Source organism: Penicillium cosmopolitanum, assembly GCF_028827165.1.
Source record: "Penicillium cosmopolitanum strain IBT 29677 chromosome Unknown utg000013l:1.0-859999.0:1.0-860633.0, whole genome shotgun sequence".
In the NCBI taxonomy this organism is placed as follows: Eukaryota; Fungi; Ascomycota; class Eurotiomycetes; order Eurotiales; family Aspergillaceae; genus Penicillium; species Penicillium cosmopolitanum.
Genome location: NW_026622683.1, coordinates 365,942 through 381,430, shown reverse-complemented (window position 1 = coordinate 381,430; position 15,489 = coordinate 365,942). Strand labels below are relative to the sequence as shown.

The window sequence follows — 15,489 nt, the reverse complement described above, 5'->3', positions numbered from 1 at the left end:
CCACAAAAGAGACCCCGGTGCAGATTATCTCGTCGATGTGCGCAACGGAGTACATAGTTCATATCACAGCTGCGATGCTCGTGGCTTCTGGTCCCAGAATCTCACCTTCTGGAGCATCGTGAAGGATACAGCACTTTGATTCAAAGTTAAATATACAATTTAATACTATTGATCAATAACAAATTACAAGATCCTTCTACATAGCCAAACGTTTTAGAAAGGCCGACCGATACTGGCCAAGCGAGTCTATACAATGCGTATCGCATACTAGTAGTGCAGGAATTTACCTAGCTTCCCAGATGTAACTACTAACTATCTAGTATAAGATGGGAATGCTCGCTGGCAGTCTGTCAAGCAGACGGGTCGATCACGAAGAGACAAAACCACCCCACTCGCAGAGTGCAGGAACGAGATAGGCAAAGCGTGACGCTATAGAGAGATGATCGAACAAGCAATAAAACCTTTCATGAGCGGTATACCGATACCGCTACCTCATCAGCCTCAGGAGGACATTTTCATAAGGGGGAACATAGTTGTTGTTATTGATGCTATCGAACGAAACTATTTATCTTCTTCGAAACTAAGCAGCGGCCTTGTTGCTAAGGCCCTAATCACACAACTCCGAGATACCGATGTTGAGACCAGGAATCCCTACTACACTAGTTGGTACAATTAGGTAGGAGAACTAGTGTGGTTTACACCGGAGGTTGCCTCCTTAGGTGATAGTTAGCATATAGATAGTTGTCCATATATGCATTTCTCCTAATTCTTCTTTTCACTCTTTCCAGTCCCGTGAAATGCCCGAATATCACATACTTTCTCATTGATTACATCTTGTTTGATCAAAATCTGATAGATCTACTGCTACCCCATGGTAGCGGTGAGAAAGCTCAGCGGTGGCAACTCCCTTTTCATAAAGTTCGCCTTGTTTGGGTATCTTCTTTGGTTTTGTACAATTGCCAACAATCCCTCTGGGCAGGACCTTCCCATTAAGCTTCTCAAATCCATTCTGCTCTGTACATAGTACCCTTGGAATGATTGCGGCTCGGCTGTCCGCCAGCTCAGCTGACGGCCAACTTCCGAGTACGAGCAGGCTGCAGATAAGACTGGCTTCACAACATGGACACTTCCAAGAATGTCAAAGACTCCAGTGCATTACCATCATTATATCGGTTCTGATAGTATCAGAGCCATACTCGTAGATACTCTCTCCTCTGTAGATATATTACTCCAGATCGCATCGACCGGGCAGTAGACCGGAGCAAGGTCACATGAAAGGGGATAAATGTCGTGATAAAAAAGCATGGCAGGTTTAGCCGAGTGGCCACCTCATCTGTTCAGGGCCTTCAGGTGCGGGGCTGAAGGGACTGAAGTGGTAGGGCGGCAAAAAAAACCCAACAAAACAAAAACATACAACAGCAGGGATTCGCATGTGGTCACCCACCATACTACTAACCTGCCGGCGTGTGGCTTAAGTACGGCTGAGCGGACGGGAAGCCCTGTTCTCCACACCCTATGGTCGTATGTACTGGAGAGTAATACCAGTAGACTCATGAAGTATTCTGCAAGTGCCATCTCGATCCGAATAGGGTGAGCCCCGCCGAAAATTCGTGAATATCGACTGGATTTTCCAGTAGTTTTGCGATATCGTGCCGAGTGTAATGTATCCGGGAGATCGGAGTTCTGGTTATTCAACATCAACCGTTTAGTATACCCTACAACAAGAAGCTACACGAATTGAAACTAATACACTGTCACGATCTGGCCGACCACCTACATTATCAGAAATCCATAGAGTTTTTATTTTCGACAGCATTCGATGAAGAAGTTTTGTTGCAAACATTGAATCCACTTCGAGCGTGAGTATTATCATAACCAACAAAGGGATCACGCTGAATGATGTCGAAAATAGAAACTCTATCATTTTCTGAAATATAGGTGGTCGGTCAGGTCGTAACAGTGTATTAGTTTTAATTCGTGTAGCTTCTTGTTGTAGGTATACTGAACAGCTGATGTTGAAACATTCAATAGATGGGCAATTCTAGCCTGTGCCGTGCCAATCTTTGATAAACTAAATATCTGACCTCTGAAATATGGAGATATTTCATGGCTATATCCCCTATTGGTACTAGTAGACCTCAATGGCGTACGTGGAACCATGGTTGAATTTGGTTAAAAATTGTTGTGATGGGGAGACGCGACCGCGATCGCGACTTTTAGCGTCAAAATACATTGAAAACGCGCTAGTGGGCACTAGCGAACACGGAAACATTGTCCTAGAACTGTACATCCCATTGCCATCTTACATGGGTCCTTCTAGAACGATGCAACGCTTGAGTTGTTTGAGCCTTTACTACGGCGAGACTTCGATGTCAGAAATTTCCGGGTCGTGTAGGGTCGAGGGTTAACCATTTTTGTTATTATTTACAGCGGGAGCAGTTTACAGATTTTGCACAAAGTAATATCAACAGCTTGATTCCTCAGACTCTGTTTAGTTCATATTGGGATTGAAAAATTGACTCATTTTCAAGGGTGTATTTAATGCAATTTGGATGTGCAGTCTAAATATCTACCTTCCTGCGTCCAACGCATCAGCCATATCTCCCAATGTATCAAAACGCCAGTCAAAAATATTCTCCGGCAGGTTTCCCATTGTAGCCCCAGGGCGCTCAATCCAAACAGACTTGATTCCCATCTTCTTGGCGGGTGGTGATCATGGAATTGGCTTTGGGCAGTTTGAAGAACCTCGGAGGGCTGAATTCCAAAGGCCGAATCGGCAGCGTCTAACATAGTCTGGAAGTTTCGCAGATCGGGTTTGTAGGACCCCACATCTTGGGCGGTGATTATCAGGTCAAAATGGAAATCCTGAAGACTTCCGGCGTTGGTCTTGGCAAAGGAAGCACGATCGACATTAGACAGGACGACTAGCTTGTATTTCTTCGATAAACGCTTCAGAGCTTCAACGGTGTCGGGAATGCGGGCCAGTGTCCAACTGATTCACCAAAAGTATTGCTCTCAGTCTGAGTGGGCAGCGACACTCCCAAGCGCTGGCAAAGTTCCGGGTGGACAGTGGTCAAAAGCTCGTGGTAGGGCATGTCGGGAGTCTTGTTCTGCTGCTCTCGCTCAAGCTCATGATAAAGAGCCAGCAGATGTTGTCGTGAAAATTGAGCATTATTCTTGGCTAGAGTTGGCTGCAATGCATGAAAAATGCCCCCTTCCCAGTCTACGAGCGTCCCGTAAACATCGAACGAAAGCAAGCGATAGTCGGAAAGCTTCGACATGATGAGATTGCTTTGTAGGGAGAAAAAAATAATGGCTTTGTATATTATCGGAAAGTGAGGGGTAAGAACACAAGATATATGGTGATTTTAGTGTGAGCAGGCAAGCGATTTAAAGAACCCTTTTAAATCTATTCTAGGTTGCCACCAGGTAGAAGAACTGGGTATCCGGGTACATTCACCCGAGAGCCACGCCTGTTGGGGCCGGCTCGGCACTCGATGTGCGGGGGAATTACGGAGAAAATGTCGCAGAAGGCATATCCACAACTCAGTTTTACCCAACAATCGGTCACAAAATTAGTCATTGATAGCAAAATATCATATCTTGATTCTTTGCCGGAAACTGAACCCCCAAATAAGTCTTTGGAGACGCTTCCGTTCTTTCCGCTGCGCCTACGGAATACTTTCAAGTTGCCACTGATTCTAAAAAAACACGATTCTTTAACACGTAATTCGGTAATACTTCAATGGAATACGAAACAGCTCCGACTTGATCATGTAAAGTCAGATAGTAAAAGTTTGATGTTGTCTAAAAAGGAGCTACAAACTTCTACACGAAAGATAAATGAAAAAGTGGCAGATGTATTCAAATAGTTCAATTCGCACAGCCAAGAGGTTCTCGCAAAGGCGTCACCGCATATTCCAACTCCCTTCGAACATTTTAAATTATAGCATCATCAACAATGCCTTCCTGCCAGCTAAATCCAAACACGAGTCTCCCGTCGGGTCCTGTGCCTACACTTATCTTGATTGCCGCACTGCATGCACTCGAGCTCTGACTGAAAAGCATGCTCTCAATCTTAAATTGCGAGTGCCCTCTACCAGGTTTCCTGGTTAAGGCAGTTCCAATATTGGAAAGATCAAAGGCTGCTGCTCTTTTCTTGGTGAGTTTGTTTTGCATCCAGGAATGCATGTCTGGAATGAAGGCCAAGTAACCAACAGGCATGTCTCTTCCCTTCCTTGCAAGAGTCTCACTGCTCGCTCTCTTCGTCCGACGCGCATCGCTCCAGTCGAATGAAGACTTTTTGGGATAGGTGACCGATAGTGAGCCGACATAGCATCCCAAGCTGGTCACTTCAATCGGCTGTGGAAGAAACCTTCACAGAGAGACCGCGCAGTCACCTTGGAGCATTTTATATTGAGATGGAAGAGAGCTCAATATGCTATGTGCCAGTAAGGGTTGAAGTGTTGCTGTTACCGAGCTCTGATGCTTTTCGCTGAACTTTCTTAAATCTCGCGTCTCTCTTTCGGCAAACGATATCGAGCTGAATCGAGTCTTCACGGGTAAGGATTGAGGTGCGCCGGTCCAGGCTTCTGGGCTTGGCTCGTGGTAAGTGCTTTGGGATAGATGAAAGGTATCAGAGATAGGCAAATTACACATTTCTTCCAGAGAGGGAAGCAGCGTTGTATGTGGACAAGGAACGATATTCACTGGAAGGTTTTGGCCCGAGTAATAGTATTGCCCCATATATTGTTCCAGTTCCTGGTGGAATGAATCAGCACTCTGGGTGTCCATGAGTGAGTGATGAAACACAAAGATCAAGCTAAAAGCATCCGAAATATTCCGGGTAGTTATAACACATAATCTCTAAAATGGAAGATCTGCATCATTTCGACTCTCGAAAGTAGTATTGTGTTCCTTCTCAAGAACCTTGTCCACGAACTCTCTCCAATCTGTATTTTCTGTACGGAATTCATCCTCGACAAACCTAACAGCCTGTTTCAAATCTATCTTCGTCAGACGTATGAAGTAAGGCTCTTTTGTATTCATAGCCCATGGGATCGCTGAGAGGATTGGATGTTTCGCTATGAGGGCTGCCAGTGCATAGAATAGTGCAGGTTTCACGGCAAGCTTGTCGGAACAGTTGTAGCGGGCTGTTAGAGTGACATTGAGATATATTCCCAAATCGATGCGGGTTGCAGAGTATCTCTCCACATGGCCTGGGTTGAGATGATTAATTCTTTTCCAGCTTGAAGAGAAAAAAAAAAAACTAGGAGCGCTCACCCAAGGACCGTAACATCTTGGTCGGTAATGAAGATTCCTTTTCCATGTCGATGAACTTATGATTAATTCTGCAGAAGGAGGTTGAAGTACAAGTCAGACAAGGATGTCAAGAGATTAGCGCGAGGCTGCATATTTTTACAACCGGGTCGCGTCGATTGTCTTCAAGCTATGGACCGGGTACATGTACCCGAGTATGACTTGGCTAGTGAAAGAAGGGGAACGCTTGTTGGTGGTCTGCAAGGCAGACGGATCGGCTGGGCACAAGCCGAGCGGAGTGTCTGGCAGAGAAAAGATATTTCTGAACTAGGACCATTCCAACATGGACCAAATTCCAAGGTTCTGGACAGGTATTTCCGGTCCATCCCCGGTCGTGAATTCTCTTCTAACTGTCCCGTTCGCCCTTTCGTGGACAATGCAACGGCTCTCGTGTACGATGAGCCCTGGGAGGTTTACGACCATTGGAAACTTGGCAAAGCCGACCGAAGCAATAGGGTATTTGTATGACAGGCCAGTAGGACCGGATTCTCGGGACAGTTTATCAACGGAGAGAAGAAGTCGGGTGGAATGGCTATGTCGTTGATACCTGAGAAATGCTCAAAGTTACCTCAATCCAGCACATCCACTATGGATAATAAACTCGAATTTAAGGGGAAATTCCCGTGTATCGTCTTTTTTGGGGTCGTATGTCTCCATGAGTCCTTTCAGATTGATATTTTTTTTGTTTTCGGGTCATGGACGAGTGACAAGCCTCGGGTGGGCATAGGCAGAGGGGAAAGGGATGGTTCGCAATTCCTAGAGACGCAAGAAAGATTTAATTACTAGGGTCTTGGATGCTAAGTAGCTTACAAGTAAGCTGAAAGATGACGCTGCTATGCTGCAAGTCGTGAGGGAAATAAATACTGGAAGGCGCTTGAAACAAAGAAAATGGAGGAATTTGCCCGGGTTTCAAGGTCAAGTTCTTTGGTTGCCAGATGATATGGATCCAAACCCATTTCCATCAAATCGGGAAAAATAAGGAGAGGGATGTCAGATCGTTGGTCTTTTCTTTTTATTCTTTGACTTTACTGTAATTCCCTTCCATATCGCAAAGATGAGAGACGGCTTTCCTAATTTTTTGCTCACTCGCAGATACTTCGCTCTTTAACCGTGCGGAAGTGTTTAATTACGTAAGCCAGTAGGTTATATTCGAATGAAACAATCGGTCGGCATATCGGAAAGCCCCTGGTACTATTTTTTTAGACTACCGAGATATCCGCCGTATTTCACGAATCAACACCTGAAAGCGCATTCTTGCGCGGGATTGGTAACAATGACCGACATTGCATTGTCGCGGCTTATCCGTCAGCACACGATGAAAATGGCGCGACAGAATGTGTGATGTGTCTCAATCAACGAAACAAGGGGTGGTGGCAAAGGTGCTGAGGTAAAACGGGATCGAAACAGGGGTAACGTTAATCGTTCTAGAAGGCTTGGCTAAAAAAGGTTCGATCGGATTGGAAAAACATGGTACAAAGCAACTACCGAGTTAGAGTGGACTTAAATGGCAATAGTAACCCCAAATACAAATAAACTGAGGATCTTTGAGGAACGTGCAAGAGAAATAATCGCGACGGATATATTCGGAGGGTTGGGAGACCTTGCTTTTGGTCGCGTCTGAGCCCCATTCTCCTTTTTGGCCCAAAATGCCTCATCACGTTGTCAGGGCTTATATGCGTGATTTTTCTAGTAAGATTACGCATCACTAGATAGCATAAATAGGAGAACTTAATCGGTTTCCTGAGTTTTGTAGTAATATCACAATTTACAATTGATTCTCAGGCTCATCATGGCTGGACAACTCTCCAAACATTTTCGCGTATCGTCCAGGACGTCCAACGTCTATGGATCGCGATTTGCATCACAACATATGCCGTCACAATATTTCCCGGAGGAGGAAATGCCCAAGGATGTTGCCTATCGTATGATCAAAGATGACTTGATCCTTGACGGACACCCCATGTTAAAGTATGCAACATCATACACCATTTCCAATGATTAACGAAAAGGCTAACAAACAAATAAAGTCTCGCCAGTTTTGTAACAACTTACATGGTACGAACATTACGATTACTTTCACCTTTTCATCGACCACTTTCCTAACAGCGGACAGGAGGAAGAAGCGGAAAAACTAATCGCAGAATCCTCCAACAAGAATGTTGTCGACCAAGAAGAATACCCCAAATCCGTCGAGACCGAACATCGCTGCATCAACATCCTAGCCAATCTCTTCCACGCTCCGACAGAAAACAATGAGACCACGGCCATAGGTACTGCCTGTATTGGATCGTCGGAAGCGATAATGCTAGCTGTCCTGGCTATGAAGAAGCGCTGGCAGAATGCTCGAGAGGCCGCCGGGCAAGATACATCATCTCCAAACCTGATCATGAGCAGTGGTGTACAGGTATGTTGGGAAAAAGCAGCACGGTACTTTGAGATCGAAGAGAAGCTTGTTCCCTGTACGTCAACGCGCTATGTTATCGATCCGGTTCAAGCAGTGGATCTCGTTGACGGAAACACGATCGGAATCTGCGCCATTCTGGGAACGACATACACGGGTCAATACGAGGATGTCAAGGGTATAAACAACCTCCTTGTACAGAGGGGTCTTGATACGCCTATTCACGTCGATGCAGCTAGTGGTGGATTCGTCGCTCCATTCGTAAATCCAAGTCTCGAGTGGGACTTTGCATTGTCGAATGTGGTTTCGATAAACGTCTCCGGCCACAAGTACGGACTCGTAAGCCAAATTCCAATAAACATCAGCCTCTGATGCAACTCCCTTCCCGTTTCCATTATATCTAATAGTATCCAGGTATATCCCGGGATAGGCTGGGCTCTCTGGCGCTCATCCTCCTACCTTCCCGATGACCTAATCTTCAACATCCACTACCTAGGCTCTGACCAGCTGAATTTTACCTTGAACTTCTCTAAACCGGCATCACACATCATCGCACAATATTACCAAATGATCCGTCTCGGAAAGAGAGGGTACACCGCCATCATGACCAATCTCACCGACACAGCAGACTACCTCAGCAGCCAACTCTCTGCTCTGGGATTCATCATAATGAGCGAAGGGAGTGGTGACGGCCTCCCGGTAGTGGCATTTCGACTTGGCCCCGAGCAAGGAGTTTTATTCGATGAGTTTGCCGTATCTGCGAAGCTACGCGAACGTGGGTGGATTGTTCCTGCGTACAAAATGGCCGCTGACGCAGGTATGAACATGATGCGCGCGGTTGTGCGGGAAGAATTCAGTCGGAGTCGGTGCGAAAGCCTTGTTTGTGATATTCGATGGGCTTTGAAAGCTTTGGTTGAGAGGGAGGTGCTGAATGTTCAACGGTATCAAGCGTGAGTCTTTCCTTGCTCTGTCGACTTTTGCAAGTCTTACTAACTTTTTGCAGATTTCTGCAGACTCAAAGTCAGAATCTGCTTGTCTTGAGGACTATGTGTTTAGAGAAGACTTGTGTGTCGGTAACTCGAGTTGAGGAGAAGGTTTCAAGTTAGTAAAATATCGGGGTGATGCGTGGTGGCTGTTCATGGATGGTGGCGGATGCCCAGGTGATAGCGAAGATATATTAATAGGCTGTGGCATAGTACCAGTATTAGTTCAAGTTTAATGGGCTTTTCGTGAATAGGAAGAATACTATTCCAGATAGATACCTCAAGAGTCAGATCAGGTAAAACCTAATAGTGTCACCAGCCGGCGTGTAAAGTATATTTCTGCACTGTACCACTCCATTTAAACCTTCAAGTTGACGGCTTTCCGCCTAGAAGGAATTATTACTAATAGTACCAGTAATATTAGGCACCTTTTCATACCGGGTGAATTCAGAAGAGCGAGCAGAACCTTCATATAACATTTCAAAATTGCCCTGGTTGTGCTATTATATGCTTCGGTATAGTGAGGGATAGCATTTCTTCAAGTTCGACATGGAAAACCACTCTATGAATTTCTATCTGGATTCACATACACCATCAATTAATCCTTTTTGAGATTCCGCGCCATCACAAGTGGGCTACCCTTGATCTTAGAGAACGTATGCGCATCCAAACACGCTTGGCGGGAGTTGAGAAAGCTGGATTCCACACGCGCAAATATATCCTTTTCGTAGGCTGCCAAAGACTCTGAAAGCGTCGGCAAATTGAAGGATCTGGAATTGTCAGCACTTTGAGCAGACAAGACGGGAACTTTTCTCTTGATTGTCATACTCTGGTTTCTCCAGGTCCACCCTTTTAACCAAGTCCAAAACATCAACAATGGCGTTATTGGCTCCTTCACCCCGGACTACATTTAGTTAGTAAAGCGAAGATATAACAAAGGCTTACGACAAACATACACATCGTCATAGTGTGCGCGGAATCCCCCACCAGTGCGACACGAGGGTGCGCATGTTTCCGACCGAGTTGGAACATCCAATCCTCAATGCGAATGGATCGCGCCTCTGTATCGACAGGCAGTTTCTGCACGAGCGATCTAAATGGCTCGGACCAATTATCCGATAACTTCTTCATCAATGCGATACGATCGGAATTCTGAGACGGAACATTTATCCCCTTAGTGTCAGCCCAAGACATAATAATCTGGACGTGATATCGATCCCGACTGCTCTCATCGAAGTTACTCGGTGTATCCAGGACTGTTCATTGATAAGGTTAGAAAATTCCACAAAATAAAGTGTGGGAACATACAGCTGAAGAAAAGAAAGACGTCTGTATCAGGATGAGAGCCCTGGAAAATATATGGGTCGATCTTTTGGACGCCGTTCATCTCCTCCGCAGTGTACAGTGCGGATGCACCAAGTAGCTGGACCGGTAGCGGATTCATTGCAGCATCAGGATAAAGAATTTGTCGCGTACGCGACCGAGCACCATCGCAAGCGATCAAAACCTGGCCATTGTATTCAGTGCCATCATCGAATCGCGCGGTCACCCCGTCTGTTGTCGATTCAATCGATTCAAGCGTTTTGCTCCACTGCGCTGATCAGCCTCTCTGATTTATCCCCGTAGTCCCAGTCCGATTTTAAAGTACCTTCACATCGAGCCCCGTTGTCAACAATTCTCGCAACCGTCCCCGATTGACCCTAATACGCTCCTCCGCATCGACGCTGTACAACGCCTCACCCGACTTGAGATCAAAAAACTGGAATCGTCCAACATCACCACGGGCGGCTGCATCTTTGTTCACGAATGTTTCCGGGAATCGTTGCACCAGTTCGTCAGGCAGTAGAGAGCGCAGCGCAGGGAGCGACCAATGCAGGGTCAACCCCCAGCCACCATTGCGGGCATCAAGGGCAGAGTCGCGGTCGAAAATCTCAAATGGGATTTGTTTGCTCTGAAGATGTTGGGCGAGGATGAGGCCCGAAATGCCCGCGCCGACGATGAGGATCGTCATTGTGTCCAGCTGTTGTACTGCAGGTGTACGTGCACAAAGTGCGGAGAACGGAGTAGCTCTACAAGGAATGCAATCAAGGGGGGCTGCTCGATGGAACGCTGAAACATCGTGAATCGTGTCCCGAGGCAAGACGCCGTCAGCACCTAATCCAGTACCATTACCATGCAATACGAATAATATTACTTTGTATTTTATGAAAGAATCATGCAATGCAATGCATTCGGGGAAGTCTAGCTGCGCCTACGCGGCCCGATGTGGAATTCCGAAGCGTCTAACGCATCTCTACGGAGCAGATTATCTTGAAGTGCCAGACAAAAGTTCCTCCGACACAAGGCTTTCGCATGGGATTCCCCATCCGTTTCCATTTTCCTAATTCATTCACCCGATAGGGTATTTAACATCTGGTTGAAGGATCTAACAACCGGACTCCGCCGAGCGCCCATCGCCGACCCACGATCAGCGGCGCGGCGTCAACTTAATCCTTGTCGTTGAAGAGAGACTGGCTACAAGTCCCCCACCGGAAGGAACAGTCTCCCCTGGGCGTGCAGTAGCTTTGCTCAAGTGGATCAAATGTCTAGGCAAACACCAATATAATTTGTGGATCGTGCGATCCACTTACTGGGGCCAAAGGGTGCAACCGGAAGCCCGACCCGAAGTGTGAATGCATTGAGTTTGGCGTGGCGTGCATCCCTGGCTAGTTCGAACTTAACTAAAAAGTATCTCGCTCCAGCATGTATCAGCAAAGCAAACATTCCGGCAGATTTTGATGCTAATGTCGGTAATAAATTGGTTCACTTGGGGGGCCATGATCCTTCCAAGGTTCTCAGCCCTGAAGCTCTGGTGAATGCAATCCATTTTGTCTACCGTAATCTCGATTTATACATTACTTCCAAGGTTTATCAAAACCATACTCAAATATACATTACAACCATTGATTTCAAATTTCCCTCCGCCCAAACTTTCGAGGCACAAATCCTACAGGGTCATCCAATCATGAACCCTTCGGAATTGCGAGAGTGTCCCTCGACACCCGGTATTCCACCGTCATTTCGATTCCACCATGCGAAGGCTCCTGACTGGACAGGATTAATTCCTCACTCGGCGTACGTTTCGGCGCACTAGCGTGCGATTGCAGCTGGGAGCGTCCATCCTTGGTCCAGGTTTCCATCGCATAACTCCGACCGTTGCTGTTATAGTATTTGCGGCCACTGTTGGAGCGGAAATCGCGTACATAGCCCTTGAGAAGGGGGGCGAGGTATGGGACACAAGTGACGATGTTCTTGAAACGTTAGTAAGTATACCTCCTGTCGTAAGATGAAACAAAGGAAGCAGATCATGAAAGAAACATACCCCCACATTAAACTCGATCGTCCCCCAAAGTACCAACATAGTGGAATTTCCGTCGCCAAATGCGACACGGTGGATTTGCGTAAGGCGAAGGATGGAACAGATCGTCGTGAACAGCCCCAATAGGAAAAGGCAGACCACGCCTGCTTTTTGTGCGGGCTTTATATTGAGTCGGAGAAGGAGTGGAATCGGTAAGAAAATAATGACAACGTCGCAAATGATCGTGAAAATCGCGAGGCCGTAAAATGTCGCGCCAACAGGTAGACATGATCCAGGTTCGCTGGGTATCCACGCCTTTGACACTGGCTTGCAGGTGAAGATCAAGATCAAGGCTCCAACAATATGACCTAATGTTGAGAGCGCGATGACAATCCAAATAACGATCCGATATATGCTTTTTGAAGTGCCCTCTAACAGTCGTAAGTAGCTGAGGCAGAGGGAAGTTTTGAATCCGGCGATGCCAATTTGGTAAAAGGGACGGCCGGCGTAGTTGATCTGTAAATAATTGTGTCAGCTCGATGTCCGGGAGAATGCAAGTATTCTTGTGTCGAGATCCGTTTACCTTAGTGTATGTGGCCAGGTCAGCCTTTGGTCGCAACTTTAGTGGAAGACCGAGTCCATATCGTGATTCTGTTCATTTGCATTAGACCCGCGGGGAACTCATAGATTAAGGATTTCAATCTCACGGGAAATGCAGAGAGCGCTGTAGACAATACTAAACACCTATATACAGTCAGCACCTAAAAACAAATGTTGTGTAGACAGGAACTCACCATGCTCATAACCATCACATAATCCGCCGCTCCAAGTCGACTCGCCTGCGCCCGCATAAACAGGCGCAAACAGACAGTGATAACCATCAGTATTGTGAGACTCAGACACACGCCCAGCACCACAGGGTACTGCGACACAGCCTCGACATCGGGAGTGGCGTTGTATACCCATCCCATCGTGACAGTTAGCGAGGCATCGATGAAGGAGAATAATCCACGTGGAGGGAAATGGGATCGATAAATCTGCGAGAAGGTACTCTAGCGCTGTAGCGAGAAGTTCTTTGTATGTTCCATGTATGTATGCATGGGTAATCAAACGATCCCTGGATGCATTGGCCTAGGAAAAACCTTCGCCCCTTGCGCCCGAACCTCCTACCACCAACCATTGTCCCTCAACAAAGCCTTGCAATTACGGTTTTGGTTCGCGTGCAACACACCATCGATCTAGATCGCGAGCCGAGAGAAATTCAACCCCACCGGGGCAGCCGAAGATTAGCGATCCTGGGTGTCGGGGAATCTCGCCGATCTCGTTGGTCGATGCGTAGGATCCAGTGTCTCATAGTGCTTCATCTCCACGCAAGTTGCACAGACCAATAGGACCAAGAGGTGAGCTCCCAGCTAGTGCAGCACTAACTCATTAGACAAACTCGTACGGAGGACGGAGTACATTTGCTGATACTACCCTAGTACATGCCAGTACAAGTGCCACCTGGACGCAGCATCTCTGCGAAACTCTGTTGTTTTAAACTTTGCCATCCCACTCCCCTCAACAACCAGCACACCCCAGCTTGATCCGATTTCCTTTTGCACCCCCAGGTCCAGTACTCCAGTCCTACTATTTGGCAGCTGTACAGGCAAAATGGGCGAGAAAGAGCCCGCAGTTCAAGCAGTCGACCGCGACGACGCGGTCGTCTACCTCGAAGGTCACCATGCGAACGCGAATGTCGATCTCGCGGCACTGCGCCGAAAGATCGATCGTCGGTTACTGCCGTACATGTTCTGCTGCTATGTGTTGCAGTTCCTGGATAAAGTCATGTTGAATGTAAGTTCAATCGAGTCCGATTTCGATTCCGAAGCTGTCCCACCCCGGATCTGCCACTGCTGGACGATCCGATCGTCGCGCATCGACATCGCATTGCATCGGATACTAACAATGTCTAGTATGCGGCTGTTATGGGAATCAAGGTGCACCTTAAGCTCAAAGGAAACGAATTCTCGAACACGGCATCCTGGTTTTTCATCGCGTATCTCATTGCAGAAGTACCAAATGGTAAGCCATCCCTTGCTTTGCATATGTTACCGTATATATCACATCACATCACATCCCTCCCCCTCAATGTGAAGAGCACCGCAGAAAAATTGACTTCAACTTAGTTTATTTCTTGCAAAAGGTCCCCGCCGCGAAATGGCTCGGAGGAAATGTGTTTTTCTGGGGCGTTGCGGCGGCAGCCTCCGCTGGCGCAAAAGACTACAAGACTTTACTCGTCGCGCGGATCTTCTTGGGCATCTTCGAGGCCACGATCGGCCCTTCATTGATGCTGATTAGCAGTCGGTACTATACGCGTAGCGAGCAAGCACCTCGCTTCACCTTTTGGTACATGGGACTAGGAGCCGCACAGATACTGGGCGGCATCATCTCTTTTGCTTTTCAGCATGTCGAAAATGCCCAATTGGAAGGATGGCGTATTATGTTCATTGTTCTTGGTCTGATAACCTCCGTTGTCGGAGCATTGACGTTCTTCTTTATCCCCGACACCCCAATCAAAGCAAAGTGGCTGTCAGAGGAAGAAAAAGTCGCGCTCCTCGAACACGTCAGTTCCAACCAGACAGGCGTGTGGAGCACAAAGATCAACCTCAAACAAATCGGCGAAGGTCTAATCGACCCCCAACTGTGGCTCATCACCTTGACAACGATCCTTATCTCTGTCTCCAGCGGCGTGGTAACAACATACTCCGCAACCCTCATTGCTGGCTTCGGCTTTTCAGGACCTATCTCCGCCCTCTTGAACACACCCGGGGGCATTGTTAGCATCTTCTTCACGCTACTCGTCGGATATGGAATTCGCAAGACATCCAACCGCTGGGCCTGGAATGTCCTTTGTACAATTCCTGGAATCATCGGCGGCGGACTGATGTCATTCCTTCCGAAAAGTAACACAGCAGGCGTTCTCATCGGCATCTACCTCGTCAACGCTATCGTCGCCACCCTCCCAATCCTCTACCAATGGACAATGGCAAATACAGCAGGCCATACAAAGCGCGCCTTCGCAAGTGCTCTTGTCGCGGGATCGTTTTCTGTCGGTAATATTATCGGCCCGCAGACATTTCAAGCAAAAGACGCACCGGACTATCGGCCTGCGAAAATTGCAGTTCTGGCGACTCAGGCTGCTGCTGCCGTTCTCTCGGTTGTGCTGTTCGGGTACTATTTCTTCGTCAACCGTCGGCGTGATGAGCAGAAGGGCCATGTTGATGACGGTATGGTTGATGAGACTAAGTGGGCTGGATTGACGGATAAGGAGAATCCTCATTTCCGGTATGCGTATTAAGGGATGTGGATAATAGCTGACGTGTTCGATTCAAAATGGCGGTCGAGTTTTGTATGCAGTAATATGATGTAGTAGTACATAGTGCAATTTCAAGTGTTAATCAGCCACT

The 15,489-nt window shown here is 47.1% G+C and overlaps 7 protein-coding genes across 7 annotated transcripts; 3 read left to right on the top strand and 4 right to left on the bottom strand.

Moving 5' to 3' along the window:
• Positions 1-2,569: 2,569 nt before the first annotated feature.
• On the bottom strand, positions 2,570-3,281 carry N7509_014124 (uncharacterized protein; the record flags this gene model as incomplete). The annotated part of the gene is made up of 3 exons (XM_056638761.1): positions 2,570-2,698; positions 2,746-2,992; positions 3,037-3,281. 3 exons carry the CDS (start codon positions 3,279-3,281, stop codon positions 2,570-2,572), a joined length of 621 nt encoding a protein of 206 aa, XP_056480750.1.
• Positions 3,282-4,866: 1,585 nt separating this feature from the next.
• N7509_014123 (uncharacterized protein) lies at positions 4,867-5,329 on the bottom strand (the record flags this gene model as incomplete). Its single annotated transcript, XM_056638760.1, has 2 exons — positions 4,867-5,219; positions 5,284-5,329. 2 exons carry the CDS (start codon positions 5,327-5,329, stop codon positions 4,867-4,869), a joined length of 399 nt encoding a protein of 132 aa, XP_056480749.1.
• A 122-nt stretch (positions 5,330-5,451) lies between these two features.
• On the top strand, positions 5,452-5,870 carry N7509_014122 (uncharacterized protein; the record flags this gene model as incomplete). The annotated part of the gene is made up of 2 exons (XM_056638759.1): positions 5,452-5,775; positions 5,799-5,870. 2 exons carry the CDS (start codon positions 5,452-5,454, stop codon positions 5,868-5,870), a joined length of 396 nt encoding a protein of 131 aa, XP_056480748.1.
• A 1,238-nt stretch (positions 5,871-7,108) lies between these two features.
• N7509_014121 (uncharacterized protein) lies at positions 7,109-8,674 on the top strand (the record flags this gene model as incomplete). Its single annotated transcript, XM_056638758.1, has 3 exons — positions 7,109-7,287; positions 7,426-8,059; positions 8,135-8,674. 3 exons carry the CDS (start codon positions 7,109-7,111, stop codon positions 8,672-8,674), a joined length of 1,353 nt encoding a protein of 450 aa, XP_056480747.1.
• A 627-nt stretch (positions 8,675-9,301) lies between these two features.
• On the bottom strand, positions 9,302-10,714 carry N7509_014120 (FAD-dependent oxidoreductase; the record flags this gene model as incomplete). The annotated part of the gene is made up of 5 exons (XM_056638757.1): positions 9,302-9,473; positions 9,532-9,607; positions 9,660-9,959; positions 10,012-10,294; positions 10,352-10,714. The coding sequence occupies 5 exons, from the start codon at positions 10,712-10,714 to the stop codon at positions 9,302-9,304; spliced, it is 1,194 nt and encodes a 397-aa protein (XP_056480746.1).
• Positions 10,715-11,705: 991 nt separating this feature from the next.
• Positions 11,706-13,011, bottom strand: N7509_014119 (uncharacterized protein; the record flags this gene model as incomplete). The annotated part of the gene is made up of 5 exons (XM_056638756.1): positions 11,706-11,993; positions 12,065-12,556; positions 12,624-12,691; positions 12,748-12,784; positions 12,835-13,011. 5 exons carry the CDS (start codon positions 13,009-13,011, stop codon positions 11,706-11,708), a joined length of 1,062 nt encoding a protein of 353 aa, XP_056480745.1.
• Positions 13,012-13,693: 682 nt separating this feature from the next.
• On the top strand, positions 13,694-15,380 carry N7509_014118 (putative MFS transporter; the record flags this gene model as incomplete). Its single annotated transcript, XM_056638755.1, has 3 exons — positions 13,694-13,876; positions 13,996-14,104; positions 14,209-15,380. 3 exons carry the CDS (start codon positions 13,694-13,696, stop codon positions 15,378-15,380), a joined length of 1,464 nt encoding a protein of 487 aa, XP_056480744.1.
• Between the last annotated feature and the right edge of the window lie 109 nt (positions 15,381-15,489).